This window comes from Lissotriton vulgaris, chromosome 1_1, assembly GCF_964263255.1.
Source record: "Lissotriton vulgaris chromosome 1_1, aLisVul1.2, whole genome shotgun sequence".
Taxonomy (NCBI): Eukaryota; Metazoa; Chordata; class Amphibia; order Caudata; family Salamandridae; genus Lissotriton; species Lissotriton vulgaris.
The window spans coordinates 1,306,438,535-1,306,463,131 of record NC_141685.1 but is presented as its reverse complement, the minus strand read 5'-3'; the positions used below and the strand labels follow the sequence as shown (position 1 = coordinate 1,306,463,131).

General features: G+C 44.6%; 1 protein-coding gene across 1 annotated transcript in view; it reads left to right on the top strand.

Annotated features, from left to right (window-relative positions):
* LOC147749048 (cysteine sulfinic acid decarboxylase-like) overlaps positions 1-21,634 on the top strand; it is a 289,794-nt gene extending 268,160 nt beyond the window's left edge. Inside the window, exon 15 of the mRNA XM_086965583.1 lies at positions 19,521-21,634. Coding sequence (XP_086821709.1) covers positions 19,521-19,694 — 174 coding nt within the window. The 3' untranslated portion in view covers positions 19,695-21,634. The remainder of the gene's footprint in view (positions 1-19,520) is intronic.
* Positions 21,635-24,597: the final 2,963 nt, after the last annotated feature.

Here is a 24,597-nt window from a genome sequence, read left to right as displayed (position 1 = left end):
GGTTGCAATAATTTCAGCTTGTTCAGGGGGATTTTTAGGCGATTGCACCCATATTCTCGCTCCAGGATTATCGGTAGATCCAAAGCCTTTTTGGCTTCGCACAGTTAGTAAAGTTGGGGCAGTCCTTTCTGAATCTCACCACTGAAAACAGGCATAATAAGTAATTGGGCAACTCGGTCAGTCTTTTGAATCGATAAATCAACCTCACTGCTATTCAGCAGGAGAACCTTAATCTCTCCCTGATAATCACTGTCAATCACTCCTCCAAGTACTTGGACACCTTTTAAAGCAAGGCCCGATCTAGGGGCAATCAGTCCGAAACTTCCAGCCGGTATACAGACACCAACGCCGGTCTCAACAATGATTCGATCCTTACTCTTAAGTACAATGTCATTCATGGCATGCAGGTCCAAGCCTGTGGAACCTGGGGTTGCTCTGCAAGGAGCTAGAGCTCCGGGGGAAATTTCCCAGTACATTACAGTATTGCCAATGGTGTTGGTTTTCGCATCAACATTTGGGGGAAACAAACGCATCAAGGGGGATTCAGCATTTAAAAAGGGACGATTATTCAGAATTAACAATGCTTGAAACAAGTAATCCCTCCAATTTTTATATTTGTTGTCAGTCAGTTTTCGCAATTGTTCTTTAAGCAAACCATTCATTCTTTCAATAAGGCCTGATGCCTGTGGATAATAAGGAATGTGAAACACCCATTCTATATTGTTTTCCGCATAAAATTCCTGTACCAATCTTCCACGAAAGTGGGATGCATTATCAGATTGAATTTGAAATGGAATGCCATAATATAATATGATCAATTCCAATGTTTTAATGGTATTTACTTGGGTAGCTTGTTTGCAGGGAAAGGCCACCAAAAGGCCACTGTAAGTGTCGACAATTGTACAAACATATTGACAATTCTTGCTCATAGGGAGCGGGCCAATGTAATCAATCTGCCAAATTTGAACGGGCAATTTTCCTCGATGTAAATGACCTTTAACAATTTGTGGTACTTTTCATTGTCTGGAATGTTGACAGATGGGACAATGCAGAATAGTATCTTTAATGTAATTTAAAGGAATATAAATTCCTCGATCGGCGGCCCACCTGCCAGTGGCTCTCTCTCCAAAATGTCCTGCTTTCTGGTGGGCCCATTTCGCCAATCCCGCCAAATCAGAATCTTGCATGTCCACCACTGCCTCAGCAATTTTAGATTTCTCATCTGCAATGTTATGAAAGAATTTGTCAAGGGAGTCTATTGGTGTATGAGCATCCACATGAAAGATTGTCACAGTACTCTGTGGGAGCATTTCCCAAATTTCTTGCCATAATTCTTTTCCCCACAATTCTTTTGAATGCAATTCCCAATTATGAGAATGCCAAGTTGGTAACCATACCGCCAGTCCGTTAGCCGTTGAAGGACTGGGTTCTTTAAGACCCAGCGGTGCCAGGGCACAACACCTGAAACCTTCGTGGGTAACCTGCTCCGGCGTACAAGTCACAGAGACACGGGACACTTCCTTCGGCGTCAAAGATTCAAGGTTTATTTGCTGCAGGGAACACAGAGATCACGACAAGTACACCACGTGCAACTTGGGGAGACTGCTTCGAATTGGTTCTGTGGATCGCTCCTTTTATACAGTTTTTACCCATAGGATAACATTGAACACAAAAGTTTACAACCCGGTTCCCACAATTATCCCCCAGAGGGGTCGCTTTGGTCACTTTGAAACACACAAGGTCCGGAACATAAGTGCGGAAACATTTGGCGGTTCCCAACTGTAAAAACCATCTTCCCACCATTAGCAAATTCCAATCAGCAGTAAAACAGATCGAAATAGGAACAAAGACAGGTGCAGAGGAAGACGGAGACAGTGGGGAGATTGGAAAGGGTGTAAAAGGGGAGGTATCGGGAAACACGAGATACAGGCATCAAAGGGACGTGCCTAATGAGATGCACGGCTGAGACAATAAGTCCGTGCGGCAAGATGAGCCTCGAGCGGCGCCATCTGCCTTACAGTAGCAACCCCCTCGTCATAAAGACACTCACAAAGAACATGTGTCTTCCACAAATATCTTGGGAGTCCCAGGGTCGCGAAGCGGACAACGTCCGTTCGCTGGCTACTTGAGGGCAAGAGACAAAATGGATGCCGTATCTAAGATGGAACCCGTGGGTACAGATGAAAAACCAACATAACAAACGAACGGTTTAAGTTAGCACAGCGAAACTGCGCACACTTACTAAACTCGTCATTTGCGGTTCATAGATACCAGACTCGACCATATTCGTGCGAGTCGAAAACACCACTTACAATCGTCACGGAACCTCAGACGCTCCTTTTGCCCTCATGTAGGCAAGCACTAGTCGGAATCATATTCGATATTCATCAGACCATCAAGATGTTGCTGTAGCATAGCTCTGTCCAACCGAGTCCCCTTGGTAGCAGATGGTTGTCTTATACACGTTGTAGCACAGAGGCCACATAAGGCAGGACCACACTGCACACAAAGGCAACACGTGAACAGGAACACTACCACAACTCCGATGATCATCAGAATTTTCCAACCCCAAGTCGACATCAGGCCCCAAAACCATCCAAGTAGCGTCCAATCCCCTACATCCACGTGTATGGATTCGGAAATCTTATGCAACCTCGAGATGGCTTGATAGACAGTAGGAGCATTATCTGGAATGAAAATGCAGCAGCTCGAATGGATCACCTTACATACCCCACCGCGATCTGCTAAAATGACATCTAAAACCATACGGTTTTGTAACGTCATAAGTCTCTCCGCCTGAAGTTCTGTGGTGATATTACCAAGGGCACTGGCAGTAATATTAGCTGTCGATTCTACCACTCGAGTCAACTGTCTCAGGTTCCTACTATTAACCATAGGTCCCCAAAACGGGAGGAAACCCTTGAAAAAGTCTCCTGCCTCTTGACCGGCAGTATCCTCTTCGCTAATTACGCCTCGCACAACTCTAGTCTTATGATAATCGGCATCTACAGTGAACGTCGGAGGCAACAGATTTGCAATAAAACATGAGCCCATGAAGTCTGCGGGCAACCATGTATATGCACGATCATAACAGATAAAGTATGTACCCTTGGCAGCCAGGAACACAGGGGACGAGGACATCGGCAGAATGTAATTTTCAGTGCAAGCACTTGCTCCAAGTCGGGCTTGCGATCTTCGGCCACGACCCATAAGACAAAAATTACCAGTGTGGGGTACGACCCATATAGGAGGCGAGCTTTTAAGCTGCTTCTCACTAGTGAACACACTATATTCACCTCTACTTAGGACTCTATAGGCCTGTACCTCTTCTTCGGGAATAAGCGAAGGATCATAGATCTCACTATCTAAATCCTCTATTGCTATCGACAAAGGTTTTTGGTACGAGGTAGGACCAGAGTAGGGGGAACGTGGTTCTCGAATGGGGTGGAAACCCAGTGCGCTTCGAAACATTGTTTGAAATGCTCGAGCTGACCCTTGGGAACTATACGGTAACACCAGATATGGAATTCCCTTATCCGTAGTATGTGGCATCAACCCACACACCCAACAATTAGTAGTATTAACCACTAACTGATGCTGATGGAGGAGCTGAATAAAGGAATTGTTGCGGAATTCTACACGTCTAGCCTGCTCGTGTTCCGGTAACATATGAAAGGAATGAGGGGAAACAGTAGAGGTAAGGTTAGGGTAAGGAGTAGGAGTAGGTGTAGCAGGTAAGAAATAAGACATCATGTAATACACCCCACCCGCCAATAATGCAGAAGCAGTCAAAAACAATACAAACAGTTGGAATATGAAGCATTTGGTACGACTGAGTTGCTGCAGCTTGAATCTATGGGCTTGAGCTCCTTCCAAATCATTCAGCTTCGAGAATGCCATTCCCTACGACCGTCCGCAACGTTTCTTGACGCACTTCGTTCTGTGTAGCAATAGTCAATCCCTAGGAGTTCCTAGGAACCGACGGCCTTTAACCTAGCGTCAAGACCTACTATCCAGAAGGAAGTACGCGCGCGGCCCTACGGCCTTCAATACACAATATGTATATACAAGCACAAAGTCTCTCGGCTGTGGAAGTAAAAAGATACAAGGGAGGAAACTCAATATCTATATGTACACAAATAATTACAGTGATACGAAAGTTCAAAACTGATCACGGGAAACGGAGATAATGCAGTTGTCAATTTCAGCAAAGCAAAAAAATTTTATTTGTCCTTAGTGCGAGATCGCAAAGAATATCGGTGTTTCCCGGGACGTGTCTGCTCGTCGAACAAAGGGTCCGTCGAAGGGACAACGTCCTGCTGATCAGTTGATTGTTCTGGTCTTGAGTCTTTTGCAGACAATTTTTCAACAGTGGCTTTCTGCTGCGCTGAGGATTCTCCAACAGGCTGTGCGTCGCTGAAAGGCACAAACGCTGGCAATGTTTCTGTTTCTGTTGACGCAATGCCTTTCCTTACCCACGGGTCTGCCGGCAAAGGGATAGGGACTCGCTTAGTATGGGTGGCATGCACCCAGTTTTTACGCCCCTCAAGACGAACGGCAGTCCTCGTGGCCAGGAGCACCTGGTAAGGTCCGGTGAACCTCGGGTCCAGATTATTCTTGCGTGAAAAGTTTCGTGTTACCACCCAGTCTCCGGGCTGGAGCTGGTGGCCTGGACCCTCCGTCTGCGTCGGCAATGCGTCGTAAACCTGTTGGTGAATTAACCTCAGTTTAGCAGTCAAGTCATGTAAATAGTCAATCAACATTGGGTACTCAAGATCAGAAAACATTCCTGGCCTAGGAACCCCCCACACATTCGCAGGACGGCCGAACACTATTTCATAGGGACTAAGCCCTACTCGGGAGTGTACAGTCGCCCTAGTTGACAGTAATGCTAGAGGTAAAGCATCAGGCCACGAAAGACCAGTTGTAGCCTGAATCTTTGCTAGCTTTAGTTTAAGGGTGCCGTTATACCCCTCAACTAATCCAGCTGACTGGGGATGATTGGCGCTGTGGAATTTTTGATTTATTCCAAGGCCCTTACACACACTCTTCATCACACTTCCAACAAACTCACTTCCGTTATCTGACCACACGACTCTAGGCATTCCATACCGAGGAAAATATTCCTTCAGTAGGATTTTCGCAGTAGACAAAGCAGTATTGTCTTTGAGGGGATAGGCCTCGATCCATCGGGAGAATGCGCAAACTACAACTAAAACGTACTTCAGGTTATTGCATCGCTCCATATGGATGAAGTCCAATTGAATCACCTCAAAGGGATACGAAGGGGGGGCAAAACTGCCAGGGGGAGTTGGGGTTCCTTTGCCAGGATTGTACATTACACACACCATACAATTCTTCACCAGACGTTCAGCACATTTCGTAATGCCATCATTCTTCCACACAGCAGCCAGCAACTTACAAATACCTTTTGCGCTAATATGTGCTAACCCATGTGCCATTGTCACAACGACCAGCACATACGCATCAGGCAACATCCATCTTCTCTGATCCGACAAATCAATCCAACAACCATTCGCATCCAACTTTCCCGTACTTTCTCTCCACTTCGTCTTTTCAGTCTCAGTGGCCTCATTCTGAATTGCTTTCACGCTCTCGATAGTATCTTCACACATACTCGATTCTGTGGGCCACCTAACCGAACTCGTCACATACATTCGAGTGCTAAGGTTCCGGGCAGTCTCCTTAGCAGTCTCGTCCGCAAACGCATTACCACGACCAACATCATCCGTCACTTTACGATGCGCACTACACTTAACAATCGCAACTTGCGTAGGCAAAGTCAATGCATCCAAAAGATCGTTCACAAGCTGGCCATGCTGTATCTTCGTACCGTGCAACGTCAAGAAACCTCTCTCTCGCCACAATCGTCCAAAACTATGCGCAACACCAAAAGCGTATTGACTGTCGGTAAAAACATTCACACGTTTCCCTTTCGCCAACACACACGCTCTAGTAAGAGCAATCAGCTCCGCAGCTTGGGCAGAATTCTGATTCAACCTTGCAGTCTCAACAACAGTATTCAATGTTACAACAGCATAAGCAGTAGTCACATCGCCATTCGGCAACTTAAAACATGACCCATCCACATACAGAGTGCCATCCGGATCTTCCAATGGGGTGTTTTTAAGGTCCACTCGACCTTTCGTTTCCTCTTCAGTCCTCAAGTAGCAGTCATGTTCTGCTACTTCATCTGACTCTGTGCTAATTGGTAACAAAGTTGCCGGGTTCAGAACGTTACAACGTTTTATCTGAATGTGGCTTGCCAAGAGCGTCAATTCGTACCCAGACAACCTCGCACTCGTCAAGTGCTGAGTTTTCGTTCGATTCAAAAGAGTATCGACTGCATGCGGAACCATCACCGTAAGCATATTATCCATGACCAATCCTGCTGATTGTCGGATGGAGACCGCAGCTGCCGCTGTTGCTCGTAAACAACTCGGCAATGCTCTAGCTACTGGGTCCAAGGTCGAGGAAAAATATGCACATGGACGCTGCTTACCACCAAAAGGTTGCGTTAAAACACTCAAAGCACAACCTTCCCTCTCGTGAACATATAACGTGAACGGCTTACCGTAGTCAGGGGTACCTAACACAGGAGCCGAACACAATGAATCACGCAGTTCAGAAAAACTTTTCTGACATTCTTCCGTCCATGGTAAAGGAGTTGAAACATCCTTGCACGTAAGAGCCACCAATGGTTTCGCTAGCAATGAAAAATTAGGAATCCATTGCCTGCAGTACGACGTGATACCTAGAAAGGCACGCACATCTCTTTGGGTTTTTGGCACAGCCATTCGCGCAATCGCTGCAATTCTCTCTGGGGTCAATCTCCTTCCCTCCTTTGACAATAAGTGACCTAGATAGGTTACTTCTTGACAACAATATTGGAGTTTAGAAGGTGACACCTTGTGATTTAACTCACAGAGATGTTGCAGCAACGACACCGTAGCAAGTTTGCAAATGTCCTGAGTATCAGCAGCCACCAATAAGTCGTCGACGTATTGGATCAAAGCCGCACCAACCGGCAACCTAAATGCATCCAGTTGACCCTTCAAGGCTTGGCTGTAAATAGATGGACTTTCACAGTAGCCCTGAGGAGCGCGGTTGAACCGGAAGCTGCGTCCACCGAGAGAGAAACCGAAAAGGTCCCTGCTCTCTTCGGCAATCGGGATGCTGAAAAACACATTTTTCAAATCAATCACCGAAAACCATGATGCAGTAGCTGGAATCAGAGTCAGTAGCGCCGTGATGTCAGGCACAACAGGAAATTGAGGAACCACAATTTTATTTACCTCCCGTAAATCGATAACAAAACGATAAACAGGCGGTTTTGAAGGATCAGTACGTTTAAGAATGGGCAGTACAGGGCTGTTGCACACGTTTCCCCGAGTCTCTTCAATAACATCTTTCTCGATCAGATCATAAATGATCGCTAACAAAGCTCGTTCACCATCAAGGGAGATACGATACTGGGGAATACGTGGCAATCGCACATTAGCTTTCAACTGAACAACATAGGGGGAGATATCAAGTAGGCCCACGTCATTTGGACCCGTCGCCCACAAAGACGCAGGAAGAGAACTCAATTCCGGTGGGAGCTTATCGAGGGACAAATACATGGGAGAGACTACCCTCTCTCCTAACGTAAGCTTTACACCCGCAGGAGAACAATACAAAGTTGCGTACAAACGTTTAAGCAAATCCAGGCCCAAAAGATTTTCGCCACAACCCGTGGTTAAAATCAACGGAGCTTCTAGCTCACGTGGCCCAATTTGAAGGGGCAAAGGGCGCGAAACTGGATTGCTAACAGGGGCGCCAGAGAATCCAACGGAAACATTTGTTAAGCCAGACAAAGGTGCGCCAGGGAGTTTCGAATACATGATAGAACTTTTCGCTGCACCAGTGTCCAACAGAAAAGGCTCAACGACGCCCGATGTAGCAACTGCGACGTAAGGCCCTCTCTGATCAACCGGAACTGATACCACTCCCTCTCCTTGTCTTTGGCTGTCCTAGTAATTACTGTCGTCAGTTCCCTGATCGACGTAATAATCGTCCACGTTATACTGCGCAGATCGTCCCTGCGATGATCCACGTTGATCGAAACAATTATTAGAATTGGATGAGTTATCTGAGCGATCGTTCTGAGCACCACGGCCTCTACCTCGTGACGTTTGCTGCGAACCACCACGACCTCCTCTAGTTGAGTTACCACTATTGCGTTCGTTTAAAACAGGGCAATTGAATTTAATGTGTCCCTCCTGTCTACAATAAGCACATTGATTGTACCCTAACGAGGATCTTTGGGAGGAGGAATCGTTACGGGTTTGGGATCTGTTTGATTGTGGCTGTGATCTATTCTGTTGCGAATTATTCTGATTTGACCGCGGAGGATACGCTTGTTGCAACAACACTTTAGTTTTCAGATCTTTCGTCTTTTTGTCAGCACGGTCATTTTCCTCTTTCTCCCTATTCTCATAATATTGTGCCGTAGCCAATATCTGAGCTGAGGTAGAAACGGCCCATGCACTCTCTGAATTCTTTAATTTATTGCTCAAATCGGGCAATAAGTTCGACACGAATTTATCCACAAACAACCTTTGTCCACCCTCGGTACCCATATCCTGTCCACTATGGTCAATGAACGCTTCCTCAAACCTCGTAAAGAAATCGGAAACACTCTCGTCTTTCTTTTGTTTGCAAGCTGACAATTTGTCCCAATTTACCCTCATAGCTGGCATAAGAGTCTTCATTAATGTTATTATTCGCTGAGGAAGAGCAGTAATCAATTGGTCGGGTTTAGTAGCAGCCACTTGTCCAGCATCTGCTGCTATAATGGCAGCCCAATCACCGCCTAATTCATTTGCGTGATCTTGCTGACGAATCTTAGCCCATACCGGTTGCGGTACGACATTGCCAAACAACATGTCGATATCGGCAAGATTCATTACCGTAGCATCTACGAGCTGCGATAATTCCTTGTAATACCCAGTAGGATTTTTGCGTGGATCAGGCAAAGATTGCTTCACCTGAAGCACTTCCGATCGTTTCCATGGGAGATGTATCCACACTCTCTGGAAATGCGCCGCTGTCGCAGGATGAGCATTAGGATCAGCCGGTACCCAAACCGGCGGAACTTCACGCATAGGATATTGGCCAGACTCGTCTGGTTGGTGTTCAATATCCTCGACAAACAATGCATGAGGTATTGGAGCGGGACGGAAAGATAGTAACCGCTCAATAGCACGTCGGACATTAGTATCTACTATCAGTCCAGTTGCGAACTGAAGTCGAAGCTCGGACAGGGCGGTCAGCACCTCGTCAGGCGCATCGGCCGCTATCTGATCATGAAGGAACTTGCACATTTCATCAAACACGTATCTCTGGGTTGGTATATTAAATTGACAAAACGTTTCGAGGACAACACGGGGTGGATTTCTAAGAGGGTTTACCATCCAACCCATCGCCATATTATACAACGCAACGCGTTCTCTGTTTCCAGGAAGCTGACTACGTCTCTGAGGACCATCGGAACCAGCAGACCCATGAACAGGTCCGAGCGACTGAAAGAAGCTAGCCGCAAGAGGAGAATTGCGACTACGAGTAGAGGGAGAAGAATAAGACACAGGGCTAACAAGAGAAGGAGTCGAAACAGTGGCAACAGCAGGGGTTAACAAAACAGGAGCAATAGCAGGAGCAGTAGCGGGAACAGGAGTATGTGGAAGCGGAGGAGCAGTAGGAATAGCAACAGACAAAGGAGCAGGAACAGTCGGAAGAACAGGTGCAGGTTGAGGAACAGGCGGAGGAACAATAGGTGGAAGAACAGGTACGGCAGGGACCACAGGAACTGCGGTACCCTGTACGTACGGAGGGGGCGACTTCATAAGATAGGACATTAAAGGATCCTCAACTGCCTCTTCCTTCGTATCCGACTCCGTAGGCAAAGCAGGATAACATTTATCTAAGGTCATACGCTGTAGTCTTTCAAACACTTCCTTATCCTTATTCTCCTTATCACGCTGGAACTGCTCAGCTTTCTTCACTATGGTAGCAACATTATCTCGCTGACTATGTTTATTCTGTCTGATCTCTTTCTGTCGGGCTTCTTTGCGCCACAACCGAAAGGCATCAAACATGGCCGGCCTGGATTTACGTTCGAACAACTTCATTTCTAGATTATCTAAGATCGACGCCTCGAAGCTACCGTGAGGTGGCCAACGAAGGTCGCCGTCTTTCTTTGTATATTTAATCCAATAATCATTAAAGGTAATCGGGCCTAGCCCATGTTTGCTATACAAGTCATAAGTAGGAGTCCCAACCGGAGGTATCGGACACGAGTCCTCCAGTCGGGAATCCGCACCACAAGGTCTAAAACAACTGAACAAAGTACTGCGACCAGGCATCTTGCACACTAGCCGAGTTTCACAAACTTCAAGGGTTACGGGATTTACCAAGTCCCAGCAAAGAACAAAACCCTCGGTTTTTGGCGGCTGCAGTCGTCAAACAACACAACAAAGTACCAAGAACCACAAATGCAATGGAACCATGCAACCACTAAATAACCACAACCAAGAACTCTGGGAGCGACCCACAAATACTTAACTCAAAGATCGATGGCGTCACCAGGAAGGCCCGTCAATCGTCTCGCTATACTAAGGTCTACGCCAGGCGCCAAAACAGGTCTACAGTCAGGGCAGCAGTCCGTCGCAGCCGTCCGGAGGCGGGAATCTTCGCGGGAAAAGTCTTCGGGCCACTTATTTCGACAACAGGATCGACAAAGCGGAGTGCACCTTCCCTCGGAGATTTCACACGAAGTTCCTCACGATCGTCGGGCTTGGACCGGTACCACTGATGCAGCCCCACGTTGGGCGCCAACTGAAGGACTGGGTTCTTTAAGACCCAGCGGTGCCAGGGCACAACACCTGAAACCTTCGTGGGTAACCTGCTCCGGCGTACAAGTCACAGAGACACGGGACACTTCCTTCGGCGTCAAAGATTCAAGGTTTATTTGCTGCAGGGAACACAGAGATCACGACAAGTACACCCCGTGCAACTTGGGGAGACTGCTTCGAATTGGTTCTGTGGATCGCTCCTTTTATACAGTTTTTACCCATAGGATAACATTGAACACAAAAGTTTACAACCCGGTTCCCACAATTATCCCCCAGAGGGGTCGCTTTGGTCACTTTGAAACACACAAGGTCCGGAACATAAGTGCGGAAACATTTGGCGGTTCCCAACTGTAAAAACCATCTTCCCACCATTAGCAAATTCCAATCAGCAGTAAAACAGATCGAAATAGGAACAAAGACAGGTGCAGAGGAAGACGGAGACAGTGGGGAGATTGGAAAGGGTGTAAAAGGGGAGGTATCGGGAAACACGAGATACAGGCATCAAAGGGACGTGCCTAATGAGATGCACGGCTGAGACAATAAGTCCGTGCGGCAAGATGAGCCTCGAGCGGCGCCATCTGCCTTACAGTAGCAACCCCCTCGTCATAAAGACACTCACAAAGAACATGTGTCTTCCACAAATATCTTGGGAGTCCCAGGGTCGCGAAGCGGACAACGTCCGTTCGCTGGCTACTTGAGGGCAAGAGACAAAATGGATGCCGTATCTAAGATGGAACCCGTGGGTACAGATGAAAAACCCACATAACAAACGAACGGTTTAAGTTAGCACAGCGAAACTGCGCACACTTACTAAACTCGTCATTTGCGGTTCATAGATACCAGACTCGACCATATTCGTGCGAGTCGAAAACACCACTTACAATCGTCACGGAACCTCACCGTGGACCAGGAATCAGTGAAAATATGACATGTGCCAGGTAATTCCTGCTTCAAAACTTGGTTAACTGCATATAATTCAGCAAACTGACTGCTCTTTCCTTCACCAGTTGTACTCAATAATTTTTGTGTGATCGGATTATAGGACACTGCCTTCCAATGCCGTTTCTCTCCAATGAACCTCGCGGAACCATCCGTAAACCATACATGTTTTCTGTCCTCCGCGGACAAATCATCAAATGGCTTACCCCACTTGACAGGAGATTCCTGTACTACAGGTACGGAGCAATTACTTCCAGTCTCATCCGATGGCGCCTGCGCCACTTGCTCATGTAATGCTGCCACACCTTTCGGACCCGCACGTGCCCTGTCCTGAATGTACCATTTCCATTTAATCACACTCGCTTCTTGAGCATGTCCAATTCGATGAGTTTTCAGCGCACTCAAAACCCACTGCATAATCGGAATTTCAGGTCTCAAAATCACATCATGACCTAAAGTCAATTGCTCGGTATCCACCAGAGCCCAATAACATGCAAGTAACTGTTTCTCAAAAGGTGTATAACGCTCACCAGCCTCGGGTAACTTTTTAGTCCAAAAACCTAATGGCACTTTTTGTCTGCCTTGCTTTTGCCACAGACTCCAATTTGCATAAAGACCTTGTACAGACACATTCAAATCCACATCACCCTCGCCCACAGGCCATAAATCCAAAGCATACTGAATCGCTTCCTTTGCCAAATTAAATGCATTCTGTTGTGGTTCACCCCATTCAAACGCATTCTTTTTGCGAGTGACTCGATATAAAGGAGCCAATATCTGACTCAAATGTGGAATATGTTGGCGCCAAAAACCAAACAAACCAATGAAGCTCTGAGCTTCTTTCCTATTTCTCGGAACTGCAAAATCTAAAACTTTTTGTTTAACCTGCGGGATCACCTCTCTGTGACCTTCATGCCAATTGATACCTAAAAACTTGACATTTTGGGATGGACCTTGTAGCTTGTCAGGATTAATTTCCCACCCTTTCTCACGCAAGCAGTCAAGGATTTGATCTAATTGGGTCTGAACTTGATCTTGTGTTTCGCCTTGAATTAAAATGTTGTCAATATAATGACACACTTGAATGTGCGGGTGTACAGTTACTTCGGACAAATGTTCCGCCACCAGCCGGTGACAGATCGTAGGACTATGTACATAACCTTGAGGAAGACTTCTAAACGTCATTTGACGCCCATTCCAGGTAAAACTGAATTGTTCCTGACACTCGGGGGCAATCGGGATTGAAAAGAAAGCATTAGCAATATCAATGGACGCATACCATGTACCTGGATGCTTTTGAATTCTTTCAATTAAGGTAATAATATCTGGTACTGCAACAGTCAAAGGGGGTGTGTGTTTGTTCAGTTCTCGATAATCAACAGTCATGAGCCAAGAATTATCACTCTTGCGCACGGGCCAAACGGGATTATTCCAAGCAGAAGTAACCGGAGTTATAACTCCTACATCAACCAAATCCTGAATAGTGGCACTGATCTCTTCATGGCCACCTGGAATACGATATTGCTTCTGAGAAACAACTTTTGTAGCCTGGGGAATTTTTATGGGGGCATTCGTAAACGACCAACACGTACGGGTCTGGACGATATGTAATGTTTAGTTCCAAATTGATAACAACCGTCATCCAAATGCAAAGTCATTCCTTTTAAAATGTCAATTCCAATTATATATTCCAAGAGTGGTACAACTAATACAGAATATTCCCTTCGGGGAATTCTACCTATTCTCATTTCAAGTGTAGTTTGCACTGCGGGAGTCTCCTTTCCACCTAAACCAGTCATTGTAAAAAATTGGCCTTTGAATTTCTTTGATTTACCATGAATTAGAGTGGCCTCCGCTCCTGTATCTACTAATGCTCGGGCCCTTTGGATATTACGATGTTTCCCAAAAATTTCAATATCTACATAGGGTCCATTGTCTTTGTGAGCCCACCTGCGTACTGGAGCTTGACCTATTTCCTAGTCATATTTCCTGCGTTCCGACAACCAGGACAGATCAGGGTAGATGCTCTCATGTTTCTTAGGTATCAAAACATCCTGTTCATATCCATCTCGATTACGAAATGGATTTTTGTCATCTGCATAGTACTGTGAATTACGATCAGAAAGTCTGTGTCGATCCTCCCTTTTCCTCAACTCAGGGGACTGATCCCTTTCATCTCTATATCTGTTGTAGCCACGATCATCTCTCCCCCTTTCTTTTTCCCCCTCTCTCCCCCGTACTTTTTCACGATGAGGGGATTCATCACGTTCATAGCGCCGTTCATCACGGCGATCAGAATCCACACGATGCCTGTCGTCACCACTGTCATCAGAATATTCACAATCACAATCATTCTTTCGCACACAACGGGCACCCTCCTTGCGATCTAAACCTTGCTTACGAAACATGTCCCATAAGCGATTATTAGGTTCACCGTCAATGTCCTCCTTTTTCACACCATCAGCCAGCAGTGCAAGAAGCATATCACGTCTAGAGAATTTATAATCTCCAGCAGTACGACCCTCCGGTCAAGATTGTCTCTCAGGTTTAAACCAGTCACCCAACTCACCAAGCTGATGGACAGATTCAAGCACCATTGATAAAGGATTGCCAGTTTGATTAATCAACAAAGTCATCATAACCTGCTTATAAGCAACAGGGGTAGAACGGATAATGCGATTCCGCACAGAAGATGTCAATAAGCCATCCAACAACCTGTCAGCAGTACTGAGAAAAATCGCAGTTTTCATCACCTCCTCTTTCAACCGCTGCGACGCATCGCGCAAAGTATACCACGGCTTGTCATTGACAGGCCAATCAGACTCAGTAGGGTATTTGTGATTACAGCCATCAGTCGCTAGCTGGAGTAGACTAATTTGGCCGACACCATTGAAATTTCGAAAATGATCCTGTACAGTAGAATCAGAACTCAAAGAGCAAAAACGCAAAGCATCACCTGCATCCAACATGATACCTGCAGCACCTAACTCATAAAGGCGCACCATCCACGTAAGCAAAGCCTCACCAGGCCGTTGTCAAAATCGTTGCAAAATGTCACTAACTTCCTGATGAGTAAAGTCTTCAATACTATCCATATGAATACCATTTGGATTACCAGGAGCCTGTTGTAATTTGCGCCGAAAAACCGGGTGCGCAGAAACCTCCGGACGAGCATCCGAAGAAGCCCGGTCCATAGATTTAGAGGAACAATCAGGGTGAGATACGTCATCAGAACGAGAAGAGCGACCACGGCCGCTAGAATCATCGTCTTTGTCACAAGAAGAGGATTTACAATCACGTCCGGAGCGAGAAGACTCGCGTCTGTCAGACTCCTCAGCCGAGGAACCAGAATCATTCGAGTCCCAGATATTACCATCCCACTCGTCGGGGTTCCAATCCAGTCCGGCTTTCGCCACGACCAGACGCACTTTCCGTTTAGAAACACGACCGCGACGGTTTCTATATTTGTATTTAGCAATCCGAACAGCAGCCCTTTCGGCAATAGTCTGATAAGTCTCAAGTTTGTCGGCAAGCAATTTATTTTGACAGCGCAAAAGAGTATGCGCATTCTGTACTTCAACAAACTTTTCCTCCATATCCACAAATCGCTTTTGTAATTTCGAAAAATTTTCATGAAGCATTCTGTATGCAGTCAACACAATCCAACCTCTGAGACCTAAAATAGGAAGCTCATCACCCTTCACTACTGGCGCTTTTTGTAAGCAAGAAACAACATGAGCCGGCTCCGCCAGCTCCAAACAAGAAGTCCAATTCTCACTTAAACCAGTAGAATCGGCCCACTCACGGGCCAAAGCCTCGTAAGGCGTTGATTCCCAGCCGGGAATTTCAACAGGCAATTTGAAAGTAGATTTTGACTTTCGCGAAAACATTTCGACACACAAAAAATATATACACAATCAACAACAAAGAAAATACGTACGAGCCGAGCGCAAAGCAACAAGATCAAAACAATACAGCGCACACAGGCTTCGTAAACAGTTCGTGACGCCAGATGTAACGACCGGATTCTCGAACCAGATGGTACCAGCTCCTTAGAGCACCTCCAACCCAGTCGGAACGTATTCACCTCCCTCCTTAGAACGTATTTACAATAGGTATATGTATATATATATGTACATCTCGTACCTAAGGATGGGGAAATAACAATACACACACATAGGTTTTCTACAATATCCTACTCATACCAGCTAGTCTCACGGCAACTTAGGCCCAGACTAATCTACCCTGGGGCAGTTCTGATTATGTACCATTACACACTGATCACCATCAGTGCTCACTCGACACGTAATCCGGCGTGCCTTACACACTGAGCTGCAGCCCCAGTGCTCTCTTCCTCCCAATCCGGTCCACAATCCGGCGGACCTAGACACTGGTATCCCTCCCAGTGTTCTCTCACTCACAGCCCGATCCGCAATCCGGCGGATCTATACACCAGTCTCCCACCTGGTGTTCTCATTAACGCCGCTTACCAACGACGATCACTTTCCTATGAATACCTTTGGAAGGAATCTCTCATTGGCTACTCGGGGTGATACTACAATAACAGGAATTAGCACAACTTGCCAAATTGAATCATGTACCTTCTGCTCTCAGCATCAAATGGTCCCTCTCTCCCTCATTATTCAGTCACCTCTTACCTGACCGGGATTTACATCCGTTCACGAAAACGATGTCTGACTAGAAGACCAGGTTACCCTGATTGAACAAGAATACAAGGCACATGTTGGTTCACTAAGAACTGGGGTATTTTATTACAATGATTATAAACACAGCACTATACTATAACATATATCCTGCAAAGAAAAGTAAAAGGTTAGAATGTGCACACTATGGGGAAAAAGGTCGACGTCACCTTAGTAATGTGAAGTCTGGGTTCAGCAGTAATCTAGGTTCCCTTCTCGTCTGTGCCTTGGCTCGTCTCGGAATCACACCTCAGCAGTCACGAGTACATGTCTGCACCGCTATGCTCTGTCTTCTCTACTTTCCTCCAAGTCACTGGAACCTTCCTCTTTATTAGCTGCTGTCGCTCTCTGTCTTCGATCGCTCTGCACTATTCCTCTCTCCTCCTCAATCTTTCTCAGAGAGTATCAGCTTCATGATCTTTTGCGGACTTCAAAATGGCGACTGTCTGCCTGGAAATAATTAATGGCATTGATGCTAACGGCTAGCTGCCGCCTACGGACTGACTGACTCACAGCCTAACACTTTCGCTAATATGGAAGCTTGTCCTTTCATGGAAAGTTACGGCCAGTAACCTGCCGCCCACCAAATTCTTGTACCTCCCCGTACCAAGGACACGTTCCCAGCCGGCCGGCCTGATGTTGTGTCTTCGGAGTGGAGAAAAATACAGTCTTTCGATAAGGGCCGGCCTGAGCCGGTTCTCTCCAAGCGAACAACATTTCGAAACTAAAACATTACACTTGGCCTAGAAGCCTCTCAAGCTGCCGGGGCAGAAAGCAAGATGGAGTCTCTCCCGTTTGAGGCCTACAAGGCCCGAAATAAGCATAACTCCATAGAAGGTATACTAACACTCTTGCAAAAGGACGGATTATCACTAATACTAATGAATCTATCCCCTAGCTTAAGTTTATAAGCCCTGATCTAAGGAAAAGGGTATGAAAGTGCATTACTATGCCTTATGAATAGGCCCTGTTTATGGTTCTAATCCCTGCACTAGAAGGATAATAGGCTGGAGTCACCTCCAATCATTCTCCCTCAAAGGAGGGCCGAAAAAGTCGGTCAGAACAGTATCTGAAGTTCAAAAATGTAAGTGAAGTTTTTTCAGTGACTCAAGAAGGCCTAATTCTGCAAGGTACACGAATTGTGATTTCCAAGAGTTTACAACAATACCTGATCGACTTTGCCAATGAGGGACATCGAGAAATAGTTGCCACCATGAGTACTTTTCGTGACTGAGTTTGATTTCCATATCTCAACGAAAGAGTCAGAAAAGAATTCAAAACTTGCCATGTATGCAACTCTCTTTCATCTCAAGTCATTCAGCACCCTTTGAATGTGGAGAAAATTGCTATTGATTTATTTGGTCCTATTGAGAATGGACATCATCTTCTAGTGATTGTTGATGAATACTCCCGTTTTCCATTGTTAGAAGACCTTTTATCCACTACCTATGAAAAATGTATTCAAAGGTTAGGTGGCATCTTTGGGACATGGGGTGTACTTGCAGTCTGACAATGGCCAACCTTTTAATAATCAAAAATTCAGAGACTTTTAAAACACCCAATATAAAGTATCAAAAAAGCTCTTCTGTTCGGCCCCAGGCCAATAATCTGGCGGAACAGTTAATGAGCACTCTAAAGAAAGCTGTTCAGCCTGCTGCATTGGAAAAGCTCGACCTCAAAGATGTTTTGAACACTACTCTTCAAGCTTATCATTCAACCCCCTCACTCATCAACAGGAAAAGCCCTGCAACTCTCATGTTTGGAAGAGCCATGGTGACCAAGCTGCCCCAATGTACCAACCTCAGAACCAAGAAAGAGGGAGACATTTATACTATGAACTTTGGTCGCAAACAGAAGATGAAAATGTATGCCAACAAGACAACGGCATGTAAAAGATGTAGTCTTTACAAGAGGAGATCAAGTGCTTGTCAGACAACACAGAAAAAAAAAGCCTGGTGCTCCTTTTGAGGCTGAACCATTTATACTCGCTCATACCACATGTTAACTGCCCAGTGCCCTGGGAAGTCCCTTATGAGAGACTCCTCTCACTTTCGGCATGTGGCACATCACTCTCCAAACATCGATGTCAATGTAGAGACTAAGTTCAGACAGATTGTTGATGACTCTGTATCTGCTGATGATTCCACCTTACCTGTGCGGATCACCAACACTTCGACTGCCAGTTCCCGATCAGGACATGTGATTCAGGTGCCACAACAATTAATTGAAGAATTATAATTGCCTGTATTTCTACAATCATGTGTGTGTTTATGTATTTGTGTATTTATTCATCTATTCTGTTAATTCAATATTTTAAAAAGTTATAACTTTTTTTTTTACCAAAGCAAGAGATGTACTATCTTATAAATAAAAAAAACACAGGAACTCTTTTGGTTCCTACTGTACACCGTAGGCCTGTGATGTAAGCGTTGGAGGGATGAGTTGAAGCCAAACTTTGAATTGTTCTAGAGAAATAGCTGTTATATAAAAACTAATCATTCAAAGAGAGTGATACGATTACACATCACTTGGAAATTTAAGTAACTATTGACTAAGGAATCTAGGTAACAGATTATTTACAGATAGTCACACGATTTTTTCAGTGAATGGCAAAGTACATCACAACTTCTGCTAAAAAGTTATTAGATCACTATGAGTGTCTACATCACTGTGAATGGATATGTGTTAATCTGATAGTGTTAGTGCAGCATTACTTAAATCACTTCCTTCGAAAGAGGTTATTTGTGCATGAGACGTTGCTGTGTGAATAATTAATTATATGGTCATTTACCTCCTTGTCTTGTCGGTTCAGCAACCATTAACATATGCTATAAGTTGACCTGCTCAGTAATTGGATGATACTAAATAGACTGCTTTGATATGATTGTTTGCTTTCTGGTAGGCAACTAATTGTCATAAACAGTCCACAGGACAGTTAGTAATATCCCTTTCTTCTCCTGTCCAGGTTGCTCCCACTATCAAGGAGAGGATGGTGAGAAAGGGATCCATGATGGTGGGCTATCAACCCAATGGTGATAACGTCAATTTCTTCCGCCAGATTGTAATTAACCCGGAGCTGACAGAGAATGACATGATCTTCTTCCTTGACGAGATTGAGCATCTGGGAGTCGACCTGTAACTGCTTCTCCCTCATCAGTTGTTTACTATGATTCTTTCGTCACTCCTTACTTTTTTGGGGGGGAGGCACCTGCAGCCTCGCCAAAGAAAATCTAACTACCTCACTGCGACCCTCAACAGTTAGCAGCCTTTGCCAAGAGGGGAGGTCAGAAAAGTAATTTCCTACATGGAGCAATATGAAGGTTCCCTTCTTCATGGGCACTTGTAACTATGCTTTAAACAGCACAGGAATTCCTCCAGATCTGATCAATAACCATGTCTAGTCAGATTCTTTGTAAATTAGCAAACCTGATGAAGGATCTGCGAAAGTCTTCCTCTGTTTTGGAAACCGTCTGTAAAATTTACTTATTCAGTTTTTGATTGGCTGAAACCAGTTTCCACTATCATACAAAACACATGACACTGTAACACCCAGTGTCTTCATTGGCCAACAAAATTAGTGTTGTAGTACATCAATCTCCCTAATAGCCTCTCTGATATAACATCTACATAAACACCGTGATATTAATTATAAGTAGGTAGAAAGCAAATTTCTGGTGGATGCTGGTCAAGTTCACAGGTGGGTAAAACGTAATTATGCCTAAATGAAACTATAGGAAAGTTTTGATTATTGGCCTCAAGAAACTCCAATTCTCAGGATCGAAAATTTCAGGTGAGCCTTGCACATTGGTTTATAAATTAAAAGAATCATCTTTGCCAACGAAGCACCTTCTCATTCAGATCCACCATGTGATAAAACAGTTTAAGTGGCCATGGCGTGTTTAGGCAATCCAGCTAAACATAAAGGCTGCAATACCTGCAAAGCTAATATTTTTACCTTCCACATGAAGCCCAGGGAACATCTTAAGCCCCAGGGCTTTGCTCTATCTGCCAATGAGCTATGCAATTAAATCCTAAATGCTGTCATTGACTAACCAGGCCTTCTGGTATAAGTCTTCTACATACACTACAGGCCTATTCCTTGCCTTATTATAGTCCAAGGACATTGCAAATAGAGTAACTTATCAGTACTGAAACCACCTTCTCAATTATGGGATGGGCTGTGGGGTAATCCCAAGAAGCGTATGGTCAACTCTAATTATATATCCATCTCCTGATGATTGGCACATGCTGGTGCTTTATATCCTTTAATTCAAATTATTTGCGCTTACATAAAAGACCTAAAGGTCCACATTAAATGTGAGTCTTTGGAAATGCAGGGTATCATTTTAAGTATAACCCTGAGTGTGATACAGACAAATGCCCATGAACTTTGTAACGTCCTTATTGAAGTCCGCAACTCACGGTTGGCTTTATCATCACAATATGTAAAGAACCAACATATGAGTAAAGTAATGTTCTCTTTCTGAACAATCATGCAAGTTCTTTCTTATTCGATTGAATAAAAATGTTTAGTACCAAGTGGCTCAAGGAGTGCTGGTTCTATGTCAGTGCTTTACATTTAGAATCGTTTTAGGAATTTGTTTATGTGAACTTCTTGAAATGCTGTCATGGACCCACCCAGCCCTTCCGCTTCTAAATTAGGCACCCGTACAACAGAGTTGTTTTGGTTTGACTTACACCTTTTTCAATACGATCTATACTGGATTTCTTTCTTGAGGTTGCCTGTTAGTCTTCATCCATAGAAGAAGTTGCTTCATTCCACCTATAGCCGATCTGAATGGTTACTCCTAGCCTGATGTAAGATTCGAACAGCTCTTAAACAGGCAGCTAGCAGCCCACAGTCGACTGTCAAGTGCTTATTTTAAGACAAGGTTCAAGCCATACGGACTTTTGATTTCTTCAGTCAGGTCATTACAACAAAGAGGTGAAATTCTTAAATTGAGACCTCTATCCTACTCCTGGCTCCTTCTGTTTGGCCATCTTCTATTATGTCTTTTCATTAGTAGTGATGTCCTGGTTGTATTTCCTTGCAAATTACATTAAAAGTGCCTCATGTTTGCTTACGTTGTGAAAAGAGCCATTTTTTTAAAGTTAATTTATTACGTTTTTTCAGGAAATACATAAACACAAACAAAACTCAGTGAAATGAGATGTCAACATTTTAGCATGTTCCCATTACACAGATCACAACAAATGTTGACAATGACAATGACACTTTCTTTGTGTGGTTAATAAAAACCAATACAAAAAGAAACAATCAATGTAAAAAGAATAATTACAATTGAATAAAATAAAAATGTAAATATACGGCCTGATCCTAAAACCACCCTTATGGTATTTTATTTTCTAAAATGCAGTAACTATAGATCATTTGGCTGCAACGGACCAGTTTTAAGAGGGGACCTGACTGCATTAGGCCTTCCTCCAGATGAATTTCATGCGGTGCCATAGTTGACCTGTCCATTATGGCTTGTCGGGTATGATAGATGAACTTCCCAAAGTTAGCCATGTGCTTCACCGTGTCTAGCAAATATAGCTGAAAGACTGCCTCCTTTGCCGACTGCGTGCCCAGTTGGAGGAGAATGGGCCTTAGATGGATTCGGCGGATTGACAACAGGGCAGGAGAGCATAGTAAGACGTGAGTCAATGTTTCACGCTTGTAATGGCATAGGCGACACTCTATAATCGCTGGTCTTACTTTCACTGAAGGATACAGATGTTTTAATGGAAGCACTTGCAGTGTAGCTGTAATAATCCTTTGTAGGGCTTGCCTCCCCACCGGCTGTGTAAGGTGAGGTTTGCAGCCATGTGATGTGTGAAGGGAAATTCGGGTCTCGTGGAAGCCTCTGGCTGTCAAAGCTTCAATATCCAGTTTTTGAGAGCATGATCTTACTTGCTTTTTTATTGATGTTTTGATAGTTGTGTACGTAATTATGTTGAGATCCCAGTTCTCTGTAGCTAAGTTCAAGAGGTCTTTAGCTAAAGCGAGACCGTTTGACCACGGGTTGCCTGGGTTTTAAAATATTTTGTTTATAACAAACTTTATTGAATTCTCTGGGGCCACAGTGGTTAAATAAAAGTATTTTGCCAGGCTTGCCAGTTCTTCCAAAGATTGTCGGTTAAGATTGAATTCCAAACGAATTAGAGTGTTCCTTGTGCACGACGGAAGGCAGAATAGCTTTTTGTAGGCTGCACAGTTGATCTTTTCGAAGTCTTACGCCAATTTTCCTGGAAACGCCTGTATCGCATAGTTGAGGGAGGGTAGTAATTTTGCCCTCAGGACTCGTTGGATAGCCAAGGTCGTTGGACTTTCCAAGGTGGCATTAAGTTTACAGATGGCGTAAGTGACCATTTTGCCTTTCTGCTGACCTGTTTCACTGATCCATACTCCAAGATAATTGTACGATTCTGTGCTGGACAATGTTAATGGTCCCAGGCTCCATTTCATTAACTTCTTTCTCGGATTTCGGCCAAAGATCACTATCTTAGATTTAGGTGGGTTTGCAACCAGCTTGTTTTATGCATTATACTCTGCCAGTGCTGTTAGGCCTTTTGAAGGCCAACTTTAGTGTGGTCCAAAAGGACCAGGTCGTCTGCGTACTGTATCAACTGGATTCTAGTTCCCCCAATCCTGGGAGTCGCCAGGGTTGCTCCATGCAGTGCGTTACCCAGTTCTGCTGTGTATAAATTAAAAAGCAGCGGGGCAAGCACACAGCCCTGCTTTAACCCGTGATCTGTGTTGATTTTTTCTTTGGCTGTTTCGCACGAGAGTTTGATTGCTACCCAAGTTTGCGTATACAGCGATCTAATGGCTTGTAGTAGTTTCGGGCAGATATTCCAGCAGGCCAATTTCTTCCATAAGATGTTACGGTCTACCCCATCAAATGATGCTGTGTAATCAATGAAGCAGGCAAAAAGCGGCTGAATATTCTTAGCCATTGTTTGTTGTACTAAATTTGATAAGGCAATGTTGTTATCTAGGGTGGAGCCTCCAGGATGAAACCCAGTCTGATAAAAAGGAAGCAGATTCTCCTTGTTAACCCAATCCACTAGTTCCATCAGGAGAGTGCTTGCATAGGCCTTGCCCTACACATCCAATAAGGCAATCATGCGGGAGTTCTTTGGGTCCGGCTTGGCCCTTTTTTATAATTTGGATGTAGTAGAGATTCCCTCCAGGAATCTGGGACGTCCGCCAAGAGCCTACACTCCGCATACAACTGTCCCAAATTCTCAGCCCAAAAGTTGATATCCTCTCTGAAGAGGGAGCCAGGCAGGCCATTGTGGCGTATTGTTTTCAAGATTGTTCGTATTGCCTGTGTTTCAGCAAGTATGGCATCGGCTGGGGGGTCCATGGATTCAATCGATGTTTTATTTAAGTGTTCCCCGAAAGTTATTATTTCAATTAGGTATTTCTTTGAATTGTTGGTATAGAGAGTTTTTACTTGGGCTGATCAAGTACTTGCATCAAGTGAGTTCTATCTATTGGAAGTTCCATGGATTACCTTATTTATATATTGCAAAAACTCTTGGGTTTTACTAGGGGCAAGCAACTCGAAAATCTTCATCCATTTTTCTCTGTAAGTTCACGTTTTGCCTGCCAGACCACTGTTGCATGTCTCTTTACCGTTTGTTTTAGGTCTTTTTTTGCAGTCACCGATCTGGTTGCTCGATAAGCTCTACGTTTCGAGTTAAGTTCTCTTGAACATTTCTTGATTTCTGGTTGATATCCCAATTTGCAAGCGGAATTGACATGGGTTCTTTGATTATCGCTCCCTCGAAGTTGGTAGGCTAAGTCGTATGCGAATGAGCCCCATTCTCCTATTCTGCCCTTCTCATTATGGCCAGTATGCCAGCCTTTCCATGTTAGTTTCCATGAGGCAAACTTTTGGCACGGAGGCGGTCCCCATTTGATTCTTCTAAGGAGTCTGTATAACTCTTCTCCTTTTGTAGCTCCAATACAACGAAGAGTATACCGTATTTTCGCACTACTTGACAGTTCTAAGGTAAGGGCATCATGGTCA